General features: G+C 41.5%; 3 protein-coding genes across 3 annotated transcripts in view; all 3 read right to left on the reverse strand.

Moving 5' to 3' along the window:
* LOC138352592 (GRIP and coiled-coil domain-containing protein-like) overlaps positions 1 to 3,338 on the reverse strand; it is a 7,418-nt gene extending 4,080 nt beyond the window's left edge. Inside the window, exons 1-4 of the mRNA XM_069305082.1 lie at positions 2,837 to 3,338; positions 1,682 to 2,793; positions 1,043 to 1,490; positions 503 to 964 (exon numbers count right to left, since the gene is read on the reverse strand). Of these exons, the coding sequence (XP_069161183.1) occupies positions 503 to 964; positions 1,043 to 1,490; positions 1,682 to 2,793; positions 2,837 to 3,338 (2,524 nt within the window). The remainder of the gene's footprint in view (positions 1 to 502; positions 965 to 1,042; positions 1,491 to 1,681; positions 2,794 to 2,836) is intronic.
* Positions 3,339 to 3,343: 5 nt separating this feature from the next.
* On the reverse strand, positions 3,344 to 4,291 carry LOC138352593 (uncharacterized). Its single transcript, XM_069305083.1, has 2 exons — positions 3,848 to 4,291; positions 3,344 to 3,460 (listed from the first exon to the last, which is right to left on the reverse strand). The coding sequence occupies exons 1-2, from the start codon at positions 4,289 to 4,291 to the stop codon at positions 3,344 to 3,346; spliced, it is 561 nt and encodes a 186-aa protein (XP_069161184.1).
* A 330-nt stretch (positions 4,292 to 4,621) lies between these two features.
* Positions 4,622 to 5,879, reverse strand: LOC138352594 (uncharacterized). Its single transcript, XM_069305084.1, has 4 exons — positions 5,709 to 5,879; positions 5,433 to 5,627; positions 5,136 to 5,282; positions 4,622 to 5,032 (listed from the first exon to the last, which is right to left on the reverse strand). The coding sequence occupies exons 1-4, from the start codon at positions 5,877 to 5,879 to the stop codon at positions 4,622 to 4,624; spliced, it is 924 nt and encodes a 307-aa protein (XP_069161185.1).
* Between the last annotated feature and the right edge of the window lie 8,599 nt (positions 5,880 to 14,478).

Here is a 14,478-nt window from a genome sequence, read left to right on the forward strand (position 1 = left end):
ACGACGTCAGTGATAACAAAACAGAACTATAATTACTGGTGTGGGCACACGGTTTGTGTTGGAAGCTAGCAGTGAGCATCGTGGTAGCTGTAAAAGGTGCAGGTAGCGAAGATGGTGGTGCCGCCATGGTAGTGTTGAGAGGAATGGTGGTAGGGCACAGGGTGTTAGATGATGGTTGGCGTTGGTGGAGATGGGGCGACGGTGTTAGTAGAGAGATGTTGTAGATACTGTGAGTGGAGGTGTTGTTGGTAGATGAGGATGTGAAAAAAGTAGATGGTGGTAGATGGGGGGATATGGTAGGAAATGAGGGTGGTAGTGGAGGGGGTAGACGGAGAAAAATGGTAAGTGCTTGGATGGGTGAGCTGAGAGTGCGTTGAAAGGAAAGGAGGAAAGAAAGGCTGAGACGTGCTGGTAGAAGATATTGGTTAACAGGGGAGTACTAGTAGACAGCGATGGTGGTTGAAAGCACACACGCTAAAAACGTGCGAATAACTCTCCGCACTTATAACTCCCTTTACTACGTTTAAGTCTATGCGATATGCACACTTCTTGATGATGTTTACAGCATTTGCACATTTCTTCTTGATGATGCCAACAGTATTTGCCCACTTCTTCTTCTTCTTCTTGATGATTTCTACAGCATTTGCATCCTTCTTCTTGATGACGTCTACAGCATTTACACACTTCTTCCTGATGATGTCTACATCATTGGCACACTCCTTCTTGATGAAGTCTACAGCATTGGCACACTTCTTCTTGATGATGGCTACATCATTTGCACCCTTCTTCTTGATGATGTCTACATCATTTACACACTTCTTCTTGATGATGTCTACATCATTGGCACACTCCTTCTTGATGAAGTCTACAGCATTGGCACACTTCTTCTTGATGATGGCTACATCATTTGCACCCTTCTTCTTGATGATGTCTACATCATTTACACACTTCTTCTTGATGATGTCTACAGCATTTACACACTTCTTGATGATGTCTACATCATTTACACACTTCTTCTTGATGATGGCTACAGCATTTGCACACTTCTTCTTGATGATGTCTACAGCATTTGCACCCTTCTTCTTGATGATGTCTACATCATTTATACACTTCGTCTTGATGATGTCTACAGCATTTACACACTTCTTCTTGATGATGTCTACATCTTTTACACACTTCTTTATGATGATGGCTAAAGCATTTACACACTTCTTCTTGATGATGTCTACATCATTTGCACACTTCTTCTTGATGATGTCTACATCATATACACACTTCTTCTTGATGATGTCTACAGCATTTGCACACTTCTTCTTGTTGATGGATACATCATTTACACAGTTCTTCTTCTTCTTGATGATGGATACATCATTTACACAGTTCTTCTTCTTCTTGATGATGTCTACATCATTTACACACTTATTCTTAATGATGTCAACAGCATTTGCACACTTCTTCTTCTTCTTCTTATTGAAGAAGAAGCAATAACACTACAGCAATAGTGTTATTGCAGTCTACAGCAATAACACTTCTTCTTGATGATGTCTACAGCATTTGCAAACTTCTTCTTGATGATGTCTACAGCATTTGCAAACTTATTCTTGATGATGTCTACAGCATTTGCACACTTCTTCTTGATGATGGTTACATCATTTACACACTTCTTTTTGATGATGTCTACATTTTTAACACACTTCTTCTTGATGATGTCTACAGCATTTGCACACTTTTTCTTGATGATGTCTACAGCATTTGTACATTTCTTCTTGATGAAGTCCACAACATTTCCACACTTCTTCTTGATGTCAACAGCATTTACACACTTCTTCTTGATGATGTCTACAGCATTTACAAACCTCTTCTTGATGATGGCTACAGCATTTGCACACTTCTTCTTGATGATGTCTACAGCATTTGCACCCTTCTTCTTGATGATGTCTACATCATTCATACACTTCATCTTCATGATGTCTACAGCATTTACACACTTCTTCATGATGGCTACAGCATTTGCACGCTTCTTCTTGATGATGTCTACATCATTTACACCCCTCTTCTTGATGATGGTTACATCATTTACACACTTCTTCTTGATGATGTCTACATCATTTACACACTTCTTCTTGATGATGTCTACAGCATTTGCACACTTTTTCTTGATGATGTCTACAGCATTTGTACATTTCATCTTGATGATGTCTACAACGTTTCCCCACTTCTTCTTGATGATGTCAACAGCATTTACTCTCTTCTTCTTGATGATGGCTACAGCATTTGCACACTTCTTCTTGATGATGTCTACAACATTTGCACCCTTCTTCTTGATGATGTCTAAATCATTCATGCACTTCATCTTGATGATGTCTACAGCTTTTACATACTTCATCTTGATGATGGCTACAGCATTTGCACACTTCTTCTTGATGATGTCTACATCATTTACACACTTCTTCTTGATGATGTCTACAGCATTTGCACACTTTTTCTTGATGATGTCTACAGCATTTGTACATTTCATCTTGATGATGTCTACAACGTTTCCCCACTTCTTCTTGATGATGTCAACAGCATTTACTCTCTTCTTCTTGATGATGGCTACAGCATTTGCACACTTCTTCTTGATGATGTCTACAACATTTGCACCCTTCTTCTTGATGATGTCTAAATCATTCATGCACTTCATCTTGATGATGTCTACAGCTTTTACATACTTCATCTTGATGATGGCTACAGCATTTGCACACTTCTTCTTGATGATGTCTACATCATTTACACACTTCTTCTTGATGATGTCTACATCATTTACACACTTCTTGATGATGTCTACATCATTTACACACTTCTTCTTGATGATTATTACAGCATTTGCACAGTTCTTCTTTGATGATGTGTACATCATTTACACACTTCTTTTTGATGAGTGCTACAGCATTTACACCCTTCTTCTTGATGATGTATACATCAATTGCACACTTCTTCTTGATGTTGTCTACAGCATTTACACACTTCTTCTTGATGATGTCTACATCATTTACACACTTCTTCTTGATGATGTCTACAGCATTTGCACACTTTTGTTCGATGATGGGTACATCATTTACACACTTCTTCTTGATGATCTCTACATCATTAACACAGTTCTTCTTCTTCTTGATTATGTCTACATCATTTAAACAGTTCTTCTTCTTCTTGATGATCTCTACATCATTTACACAGTTCTTCTTCTTCTTAATTATGACTACTTCATTTACACAGTTCTTCTTCTTCTTGATGATGTCTACATCATTTACACACTTCTTCTTGATGATAGCTACAGCCTTTGCACCCTTCTTCTTCATGATGTCTACAGCATTTGCACCCTTATTCTTGATGATGCATCATTTATACACTTCGTCTTGATGATGTCTACAGCATTTACACATTTCTTCTTGATGATGGCTATAGCATTTACACACTTCTTCTTGATGATGTCTACATCTTTTACACACTTCTTGATGATGGCTACAGCATTTGCACCCTTCTTCTTGATGTCTACATCATTTGCACACTTCTTCTTGATGATGTCTACAACATTTACACACTTCTTCTTGATGATGTAAACATCATTTACACACTTCTTCTTGATGATGTAAACATCATTTACACACTTCTTCTTGATGATGTCTAAAGCATTTGCACACTTCTTCTTGATGATGGGTACATCATTTACACACTTCTTCTTGATGATGTCTACATCATTTACACAGTTCTTCTTCTTCTTGATGATGTCTACATCATTTACACACTTCTTCTTGATGATGGCTACAGCATTTGCACCCTTCTTCTTGATGATGCCTGCATCATTTACACACTTCTTCTTGATGATGTCTACAGCATTTGCACACTTCTTCTTGATGATGGGTACATCATTAACACACTTCTTCTTGATGATGTCTACATCATTTATACAGTTCTTCTTCTTCTTGATGATGTCTACATCATTTACACACTTCTTATTGATGTCTACAGCATTTTCACACTTCTCCTTGATGATGCCTGCATCATTTACACACTTCTTCTTGATGATGTCTACAGCATTTGCACACTTCTTTTTGATGATGTCTACAGCATTTGCACCCTTCTTCTTGATGATGTCTACATCATTTATACACTTCGTCTTGATGATGTCTACATCTTTTACACACTTCTTCTTGATGATGGCTACAGCATTTACATACTTCTTCTTGATGATGTCCACATCATTTGCATACTTCTTCTTGATGATGTCTGCAGCATTTGCACACTTCTTCATGATGATGGCTACATCATTTACACACTTCTTCTTGATGATGTCTACAGCATTTGCACACTTCTTCTTGATGATGGGTACATCATTTACACACTTCTTCTTGATGATGTCTACATCATTTACACAGTTCTTCATCCTCTTGATGATGTCTACATCATTTACACAGTTCTTCATCCTCTTGATGATGTCTACATCATTTACACACTTCTTCTTAATGATGTGAACATCATTTGAACACTTCTTCTTGATGAAGTCTACAGCATTTGCACCCTTCTTGTTGATAATGTCTACATCATTTGCACCCTTCTTCTTGATGATGTCAACAGCATTTGCTCACTTCTTCTTGATGATGTCTACAGCATTTTCACAATTCTTTTTGAAGATGTCTACAGCATGTGCAAACTTCTTCTTGATGATGTCTACAGAATTTGCACCCTTCTTCTTGATGATGTCTACAGCATTTGCAAACTTCTTTTTGATGATGTCTACAGCATTTGCAAACTTTTTCTCGATGCTGTCTACAGCATTTGCACCCTTCTTCTTGATGATGGTTACATCATTTACACACTTCTTCTTGATGATGTCTACATCATTTACACACTTCTTCTTGATGATGTTTACAGCATTTGCACACTTCTTCTTGAAGATGTCTACAGCATTTGCACATTTCTTCTTGATGAAGTCTACAACATTTCCACACTTCTTCTTGATGATGTCAACAGCATATACACATCTTCTTGATGTCTACAGCATTTACACACTTCTTCTTGATGATGTCTACATCATTTACACACTTCTTCTTGATGATGTCTACATCATTCACTCACTTCTTCTTTATGATGTCTACATCATATACACACTTCTTCTTGATGATGTCTACATCATTTACACACTTCTTCTTGATGATGGTTACAACATTTGCACAGTTCTTCTTGATGATGTCTACATCATTTACACACTTCTTCTTGATGATGTCTACATCATTTACACACTTCTTCTTGATGATGTCTACAGCATTTACACACTTCTTCTTGATGATGTCTACATCTTTTACACACTTCTTCTTGATGATGGGTACAGCATTTGCACGCTTCTTCTTGATCGTGGCTACATCATTTACACACTTTTTCTAGATGATGTCTACAGCATTTGCACACTTCTTCTTGATGATGAGTACATCATTTACACACGTCTTCTTTATGATGTCTACATCAATTACACAGTTCTTCTTCTTCTTGATGATGTCTGCATCATTTACACACATCTTCTTTATGATGTCAACAGCATTTACACACTTCTTCTTCTTCTTCTTGATGATGTCTACATCATTTACACACTTCTTCTTTATGATGTCAAAAGCATTTACACACTTCTTCTTCTTCTTCTTCTTCTTCTTCTTGATGATGTCTACAGCATTTACACTTTTCTTCTTGATGATGTCTACATCATTTACACACTTCTTCTTAATGATGTGAACAGCATATGAACACTTCTTCTTGATGAAGTCTACAGCATTTGTACCCTTCTTGTTGATGATGTCTACATTATTTGCACCCTTCTTCTTGATGATGTCTACATCATTTGCAAACATCTTCTTGATGATGTCTACAGCATTTACAAACTTTTTTTTGATGATGTCTACAGCATTTGCACCCTTCTTCTTGATGATGGTTACATCATTTACACACTTCTTCTTGATGATGTCTACATCATTTACACATTCCTTCTTGATGATGTCTACATCATTTACATACTTCTTCTTGATGATGTCTACAGCATTTGCACACTTCTTCTTGATGATGTCTACAGCATTTGCACACTTCTTCTTGATGATTGGTACATCATTTACACACTTCTTGATGATGTTTACAACATTTCCAGACTTCTTCTTGATGTATACAGCTATGGGTCTCCTGACAGCTGAGTGAACAGCGCTTCGGATTCGTAGTGCTGAGGTTCCGGGTTTGATCCCCAGTGGAGGCAGTGACAAATGAGCAGAGTTTCTTTCACCCTGATGCCTCTGTTACCTAGCAGTACATAGATACCTGGGAGTCAGACAGCTGCTTCGGGCTGCTGCTTCCTGGGGGTGTGTAACAAAAAGGAAGCCTGCTCGAGGACTGGGCCACGGGGACGCTAAGCCCCGAAATCATCTCAAGATATAACCTCAAGCATTTGCACACTTCTTCTTAATGATGTCTACAGCATTTGCACACTTTTTCTTGATAATATCAACAACATTTCCACACTTTTTCTTGATGATGTCTACAGCATTTGCACACTTCCTCATGATGATGTCTACAGCATTTGATTTTTTTCTTAAAGTAGATAAAATCTACTGGAAATGTTTATAATATAGTCTATGCACTAAAAAGCACAACATGATATTAACTCTATGCACTTAAGACCCCTTTACATGTTTCAGTCTATGGGAAATATTTCTGAAAAGTCTATGTACTAAAAACTACAACATGACATTAACACTACGGAATATGCACATATCTTCTCGATGAAGTCTATGGCACACTTCTTTATGAACATCATAAAACCAAGGCTACACGATTTGCACAATTCTTCTCAATAAAGTCTGGGCCAATTGCTGCTAATTAAAATCCTTTATTACATTTAGGTCTATGCCATTTACACTGCACTGTCTGAATCCCGGACTGTCCATTAAGGCAATTACCCTGGAACTCCATTAAGGTGTACGGCAATCACTCAAATCTTCATAAAACTCAATAAAGGCTATTCGGATTTGCCTGCCATTCCCAGAATGAAAAGGTCACTCAACGGCTTCTTTTCCTCTACTGTAACTTACCTTACAGAGGCCGATGATGAGTAAGAGACACGTGAGCATTCCCACCAAAGAGAGACACAGCATCACCATACCCAGGTACCCGATCACTGCAAACAAAAAATACCCCATTATTACTCCGCTACCTCGATCCCTAGTACATAGTTCATACCTGGGGAATGTCTGGGAACCCTTCAGGTAGTGTTGATATGATATGCATAGTCACGTGGTACTTATAAGTACCAGATGACCAGCAGGTACTTGCAGAATTTGGTAATACACGGATTACCTGACTAGTAGTGTACCAGTAATGCATGGTGAGTATCTAGGACCTGTATGTAACTAGTAGTTAATACATGGAACCATATATACTTAGGTGCTACTTTGTACTTAAAGTAAACTAGTTGCTAATTTATTTATTGGTTTATGCAATACCTGTTTACTCTGCTATCTGGGATACCTCGTTATAGCCTGGTATTAGGAATACCTGTTAGTTATATCTAGTAACTGCAAGCTGTTTAGTATTTAGTAGTTGTTTAGTATCTGCATATCTGACTCTCTATCTAGTACCAAGAGTTTTTAACATCTGGTACCTGTAATACCTGTTACAGGTACCAGATGTTAAAATATTTTTAAGATACAGAGTCATTTTCTTTAGACAGCATAAATCTGTTGCATAAGATATACAGAACTGCCTAGTAAAACCTTGTTGTTATTTGATATAATTAGTCATCATACCTGGTACCTAGTTGATATCCTTGAACATCCACTATGTACTTAGGGATCTAGTTGAACTTGGAATACCCGTTTGAACATAGTCCCTTGTATCCATCAAGCTCAGTGGGTGTCCTTACCAGTTAACTCTGTACTCATCTTAACATACACAAGGTCACCTTCAGTGTATTTTCTAACATACACAAGGTCACCTACATTGTATATCTTAACATACACAAGGTCACCTACAGTGTATTTCTTAACATACACAAGGTCACCTACAGTGTATTTCTTAACATACACAAGGTCACCTACAGTGTATTTCTTAACATACACAAGGTTACCTACAGTGTATATGTTAACATACACAAGGTCACCTACATTGTATATCTTAACATACACAAGGTCACCTACAGTGTATTTCTTAACATACACAAGGTCACCTACAGTGTATTTCTTAACATACACAAGGTCACCTACAGTGTATTTCTTAACATACACAAGGTTACCTACAGTGTATATGTTAACATACACAAGGTCGCTTACCATGTAGTTTTAAACATACACAAGGTCACCAACAGTGTATTTCTTAACATACACAAGGTCACCAACAGTGTATTTCTTAACATACACAAGGTCACCTACAGTGTATATGTTAACATACACAAGGTCACCTACAGTGTATATGTTAACATACACAAGGTCACCTACAGTGTATATGTTAACATACACAAGGTCACCTACAGTGTATATGTTAACATACACATGTTCATCTATAGTGTAAATGTTAACATACACAAGGTCACCTACAGTATATATCCTAACATTCACATGGTCACCTATAGTATTCACCTAGTTGAAATCACCTAGTTGTGCTTGCGGGGGTTGAGCTCTGCTCTTTCGGCCCGCCTCTCAACTGTCAATCAATTGTTACTAATTACAAACTATTTTATTTTATTTTATTTTATTTTTTCCCACATTCCCCCCCACACACACACACACACACACGCACACACACACACACACACACACACACACACACACACACACACACACACACACACACACACACACACACACACACACACACACACACACACAGCCACATATGTCTACCACATATGTATAACACATATGTCAGGCCAATCCTGGAGTATGCAGCCCCAGCATGGAGTCCATATCTAGTCAAGGATAAGACTAAACTGGAAAAGGTTCAAAGGTTGGCCACCAGACTAGTACCCCGAGCTGAGAGCTATGAGCTACGAGGAGAGACTACGGGAATTAAACCTCACTTCGATGAAAGACAGAAGAGTAAGGGGGGACATGATCACCACATTCAAGATTCTGAAGGGAATTGATAGGGTAGATAAAGACGGTCTATTTAACACAAGGGGAACACGCACAAGGGGACACAGGTGGAAACTGAGTGCCCAAATGAGCCACAGAGATATTAGAAAGAAATTTTTTAGCGTCAGAGTAGTTGACAAATGGAATGCATTAGGAAGTAATGTGGTGGAGGCTGACTCCATAAACAGTTTCAAGTGTAGATTTGATAGAGCCCAATAGGCTCAGGAATCTGTACACCTGTTGGTTGACGGTTGAGAGGCGGGACCAAAGAGCCAGAGCTCAACCCCCGCAAACACAACTAGGTGAGTACACATACACACAAACACACACACACACACACACACACACACACACACACACACACACACACACACACACACACACACACACACACACATACACATATTTAACACAAGGGGCACACGCACTAGGGGACACAGGTGGAAACTGAGTGCCCAAATGAGCCACAGAGATATTAGAAGGCACTTTTTTAGTGTCAGAGTGGTTGACAAATGGAATGCATTAGGAAGAGATGTGTTGGAGGCTGATTCCATACCCAGTTTCAAGTGTAGATATGATAGAGCTCAATAGGCTCAGTAACCTGTACATCTGTTGATTGATGGTTGAGAGGTGGGACCAAAGAGCCAGAGCTTAACCCCCGCAAGCACAATTAGATAGGTACAATTAGGTGAGTACACACACACACACACACGCATAACAAATGACAAACCATTTGTTTGTTATGTGACAAACATATGTTATGTGACATATGTTTGTTACATATGTTGTAATTGTTACAAACATTGTTTGTTATGTAACATTTGTTTGTTACATATGTTTGTAATTGTTACAAACAATTGTTTGTTATGTAACATATGTTTGTTATGTGACAAACATGTCATTTATGTGTTATGTGACACACATATAACACATAACAAACCATAACAAATGCAGTGTTCCCACAGGATTACTGTGTTGTGTTGAAAGAGAGAGAAGGAACAGGTGGTGGTGTAGCTCTGCTGGTAAGAAAAGGCTGGGACTTTGAACAAATGGTTATTCAGGGCTGTGCAGGTTTCAGTGACTATATAACAGGTACAATAGCAACTGTAGGACAAAAAATTGTAGTCGCAGTCATATATAACCCGCCACCAAATGTCAGAAGACCCAGACAGGAATATGATAGAAACAACATGGCCACCATTAACATAATAGAGAGAACAGCGTCTTCCGCTAGTAGGAATGGATCGGGACTACTAATCATGGGGGATTTCAACCACGGGAAGATTGATTGGGAGAACAGAGACCCGCATGGAGGACCAGATACATGGAGAGCTAAGCTGTTGGACGCGGCAACAAGAAACTTTCTTAGCCAGCATATCAAGGGACCGACAAGAATGAGAGGAGAGGATGAACCAGCTATGCTTGATCTGATATTTACCCTTAATGAGTAGGATATAAGGGAGGTTAAGATGGAAGCACCCTTAGGAATGGGTGATCACAATGTATTGATCTTTGAGTACATGGTAGAGCTAGGACTTATCTCCCCCCAAAAAGAACTAGAAAACAAAAGACTGGCATACCGAAAGGGAAATTATGAGGGGAGGAGAAGTTTCCTAAGGGATATACCATGGGACACAGACCTCAGAGCTAAGTCGGTACAAGACATGATGGACTGTGTCACCCAAAAGTGTCAGGAGGCAGTAAACAGGTTTATCCCGGCCCAAAGAGAAAAATCCGAGAAGCAAAAGAAGAATCCATGGTTTAACAGGGCATGTATGGAAGCAAAGGTACTGAACAAAAGGGCGTGGAGGAACATCCGAAATAACAGGACACCAGAAAGCAGAGAGAGATACCAGAGAACCAGGAATGAGTATGTTAGTGTGAGAAGGGAAGCAGAGAAAAATTATGAAAATGATATAGCAAGCAAAGCCAAGACCGGCTTTGGGACAGGTCCCAAATCTGCACAGTAAAATAACAACGTACTGGAGTGAACGACATAGAAGAAAATGCAGAATAGAACCAATGAAGAGCAGAGGTGCCATGGGCACAATCAGAGAACACTGTATGAACATCAGAGGTCCGCGGTTGTGCAACGTCCTACCAGCGAGCATCAGAAATATTACAGGAACAACCGTGGACATCTTCAAGAGGAAACTAGATTGTTTCCTTCAAGGAGTGCCGGACCAACCGGGCTGTGGTGGGTATGTGGGCCTGCGGGCCGCTCCAAGCAACAGCCTGGTGGACCAAACTCTCACAAGTCAAGTCTGGCCTCGGGCCGGGCTTGGGGAGTAGAAGAACTCCCAGAAACCCATCAACCAGGTATCAACCGATCCAAAGCTACTCCACACACAGTCACATCAGGAGGAAAACAACAGTGAAAGAACAGGTAATGAAACTTAGAACAGGCGAGGACAGGTATACAGAGAAAGACAAAGAGGCGTGTGAGGAACTCAACAAGAGGTTCCAGGAGGTCTTCACTATAGAACATGGTGAGGTCAATGCGCTAGGAGAGGGGGCAGTAAACTAAGCGGCCTTGAAAGGGTTCGAAATTACGAGAGAGGAAGTCAAGAGACACCTGTTGGATTTGGATGTGAGAAAGGCTGTTGGTCCAGACAGGATCTCACCATGGGTATTGAAAGAGTGTGCAGAGGTACTCTGCTTGCCACTCTCCATAGTATATAGTAGGTCACTGGAGACAGGAGACCTACCAGAAATATGGAAGGCGGATTATGTGGTCCCAATATACAAAAAGGGTGACAGATAAGAGGCACTAAACTACAGGCCAGTGTCCCTAACTTGTATATCATGCAAAGTGATGGAGAAGATCGTGAGAAAAAATCTAGTAACACATCCGGAAAGAAGGGACTTCGTGACAAATCGCCAACATGAGTTCAGGGAGGGAAAATATTGCCTTGCTGGCTTAATAGAATTCTACGATAAGGTGACAAAGATTAAGCAAGAAAGAGAAGGCTGGGCAGACTGCATTTTCTTGGACTGTCGGGAAGCCTTTGATACAGTCCCTAATAAGAGGCTGGTACATAAGCTGGAGAGACAGGCAGGAGTAACTGGTAAAGTGCTCCAGTGGATAAGGGAATACCTAAGCAGTAGGAAGCAAAGAGTTACAGTGAGGGGTGATACCTCAGATTAGCAGGTTTAAAGTCACCACGTAAAGTCACCAGTGGAGTCCCACAGGGCTTTGTACTCGGTCCAATCCTGTTTCTGATATACGTGAACTATCTCCCGGAGGGTATAGACTCATTCCTCTCAATGTTTGCTGACGATGCCAAAATTATGAGAAGGATTAAGACAGAGGAGGACAGCTTGAGGCTTGAAGAAGATCTAGACAAACTAAAGGAATGGTCGAACAAATGGTTGTTAGAGTTTAACGCAAGCAAATGTAATGCAATGAAGATAGGTGTAGGGAACAGGAGGCCAGTTACAAGGTATCATTTGGGAGATGAAATTCTACACGGGTCAGAGAGAGAGAGAAAGACCGGGGGGTTGATATCACATCAGACCTGTCCCCTGAAGCCCTTGTCAAGAGGATAACATCAGCAGCATATGCCAGGTTGGCTAACATAAGAACGGCATTTAGACACTTGTGCAAGGAATCATTCAGAACTTTGTATACCACCTATGTCAGACCAATCCTGGAGTATGCAGCCCCAGCATGGAGTCCATATCTAGTCAAGCATAAGACCAAACTGGAAAAAGTTCAAAGGTTTGCCACCAGACTAGTACCCAGGCTGAGAGTTATGAGCTACGAGGAGAAACTACGGGAATTAAACCTCACGTCGCTAGAAAACAGAAGAGTTAGGGGGGATATGATCACCACATACAAAATTCTCAGAGGAATTGACAGGGTTGATAAAGACGGCCTATTTAACACAAGGGGCACACGCACTAGGGGACACAGGTGGAAACTCAGTGTCCAAATGAGCCACAGAGATACTAGAAAGAATTTTTTTAGTGTCAGAGTAATTGACAAATGGAATGCATTAGGCAGAGATGTGGTGGAGGCTGACTCCATACACAGTTTCAATTGTAGATATGATAGAGCCCAATATGCTTAGGAACCTCTACACCAGTTGATTGACAGTTGAGAGGCGGGACCAAAGAGCCAGAGCTCAACCTCCGCAAGCACAAATAGGTGAGTACACACACACACACACACACACACACACACACACACACACACACACACGCACACACCTCTTCCCCCCCTCTTCCTCACCCCCTTTCTTCCTCACCCCTCTCTCTCCCTCTCCATATCTCTCTCTCTCTCTCTCTCTCTCTCTCTCTCTCTCTCTCTCTCTCTCTCTCTCTCTCTCTCTCTCTCTCTCTCTCTCTCTCTCTCTCTCTCTCTCTCTCTCTCTCTCTCTCTCTCTCTCTCCCCCCCCTCCCTCCCTCCCTCCCTCCCTCCCTCCCTCCCTCCCTCCCTCCCTCCCTCCCTCCCTCCCTCCCTCCCTCCCTCCCTCCCTCCCTCCCTCCCTCCCTCCCTCCCTCCCTCCCTCCCTCCCTCCCTCCCTCCCTCCCTCCCTCCCTCCCTCCCTCCCTCCCTCCCTCCCTCCCTCCCTCCCTCCCTCCCTCCCTCCCTCCCTCCCTCCCTCCCTCCCTCCCTCCCTCCCTCCCTCCCTCCCTCCCTCCCTCCCTCCCTCCCTCCCTCCCTCCCTCCCTCCCTCCCTCCCTCCCTCCCTCCCTCCTCTCTCTCTCTCTCTCTCTCTCTCTCTCTCTCTCTCTCTCTCTCTCTCTCTCTCTCTCTCTCTCTCTCTCTCTCTCTCTCTCTCTCTCTCTCTCTCTCTCTCTCTCTCTCTCTCTCCCTCTCTTCCCCCTCCTTCACACTTTTTTTTTCTCACTTCAGTGAGAGGGTCGGATCGCCCCCACCCATCTATTACACACACACACACCTTCCCCCCCTCTCTCTCTCCCTCTCTCTCTTTCCCCCTCTCTCCCTCACCCTCTCTCTCACTCTCCATCTCTCTCTCTCTCTCCTCCCTCCCTCTCTCTCTCCCTCCCTCCCCCCCTCTCTCTCTCTCCCACTGCTTTTTTCTCACTTCAGTGAGAGGGCTGAATCGCCCCCACCCATCCATCACTCACATACACACACAAACATACACACACATACACGTGGCCACACAAACACACGCATGAACGTGTGTTTGTCTCTCTCTCATCCCTCTCTCTCACCCATCTCTCTCACCCCACTCTCTCACCCCTCTCTCTCTCTCTCACCCCTCTCTCTCTCTCACCCCACTCTCACCCCTCTTTCTCACCCCACTCTTACCCCTCTCTTCCACAAACTCTCTATCTCTCTCTCTCTTGCTCTCTCTCTCTCTCT

The sequence above is a fragment of the Procambarus clarkii genome, chromosome 54 (genome assembly GCF_040958095.1).
Source record: "Procambarus clarkii isolate CNS0578487 chromosome 54, FALCON_Pclarkii_2.0, whole genome shotgun sequence".
Lineage (NCBI taxonomy): Eukaryota > Metazoa > Arthropoda > Malacostraca > Decapoda > Cambaridae > Procambarus > Procambarus clarkii.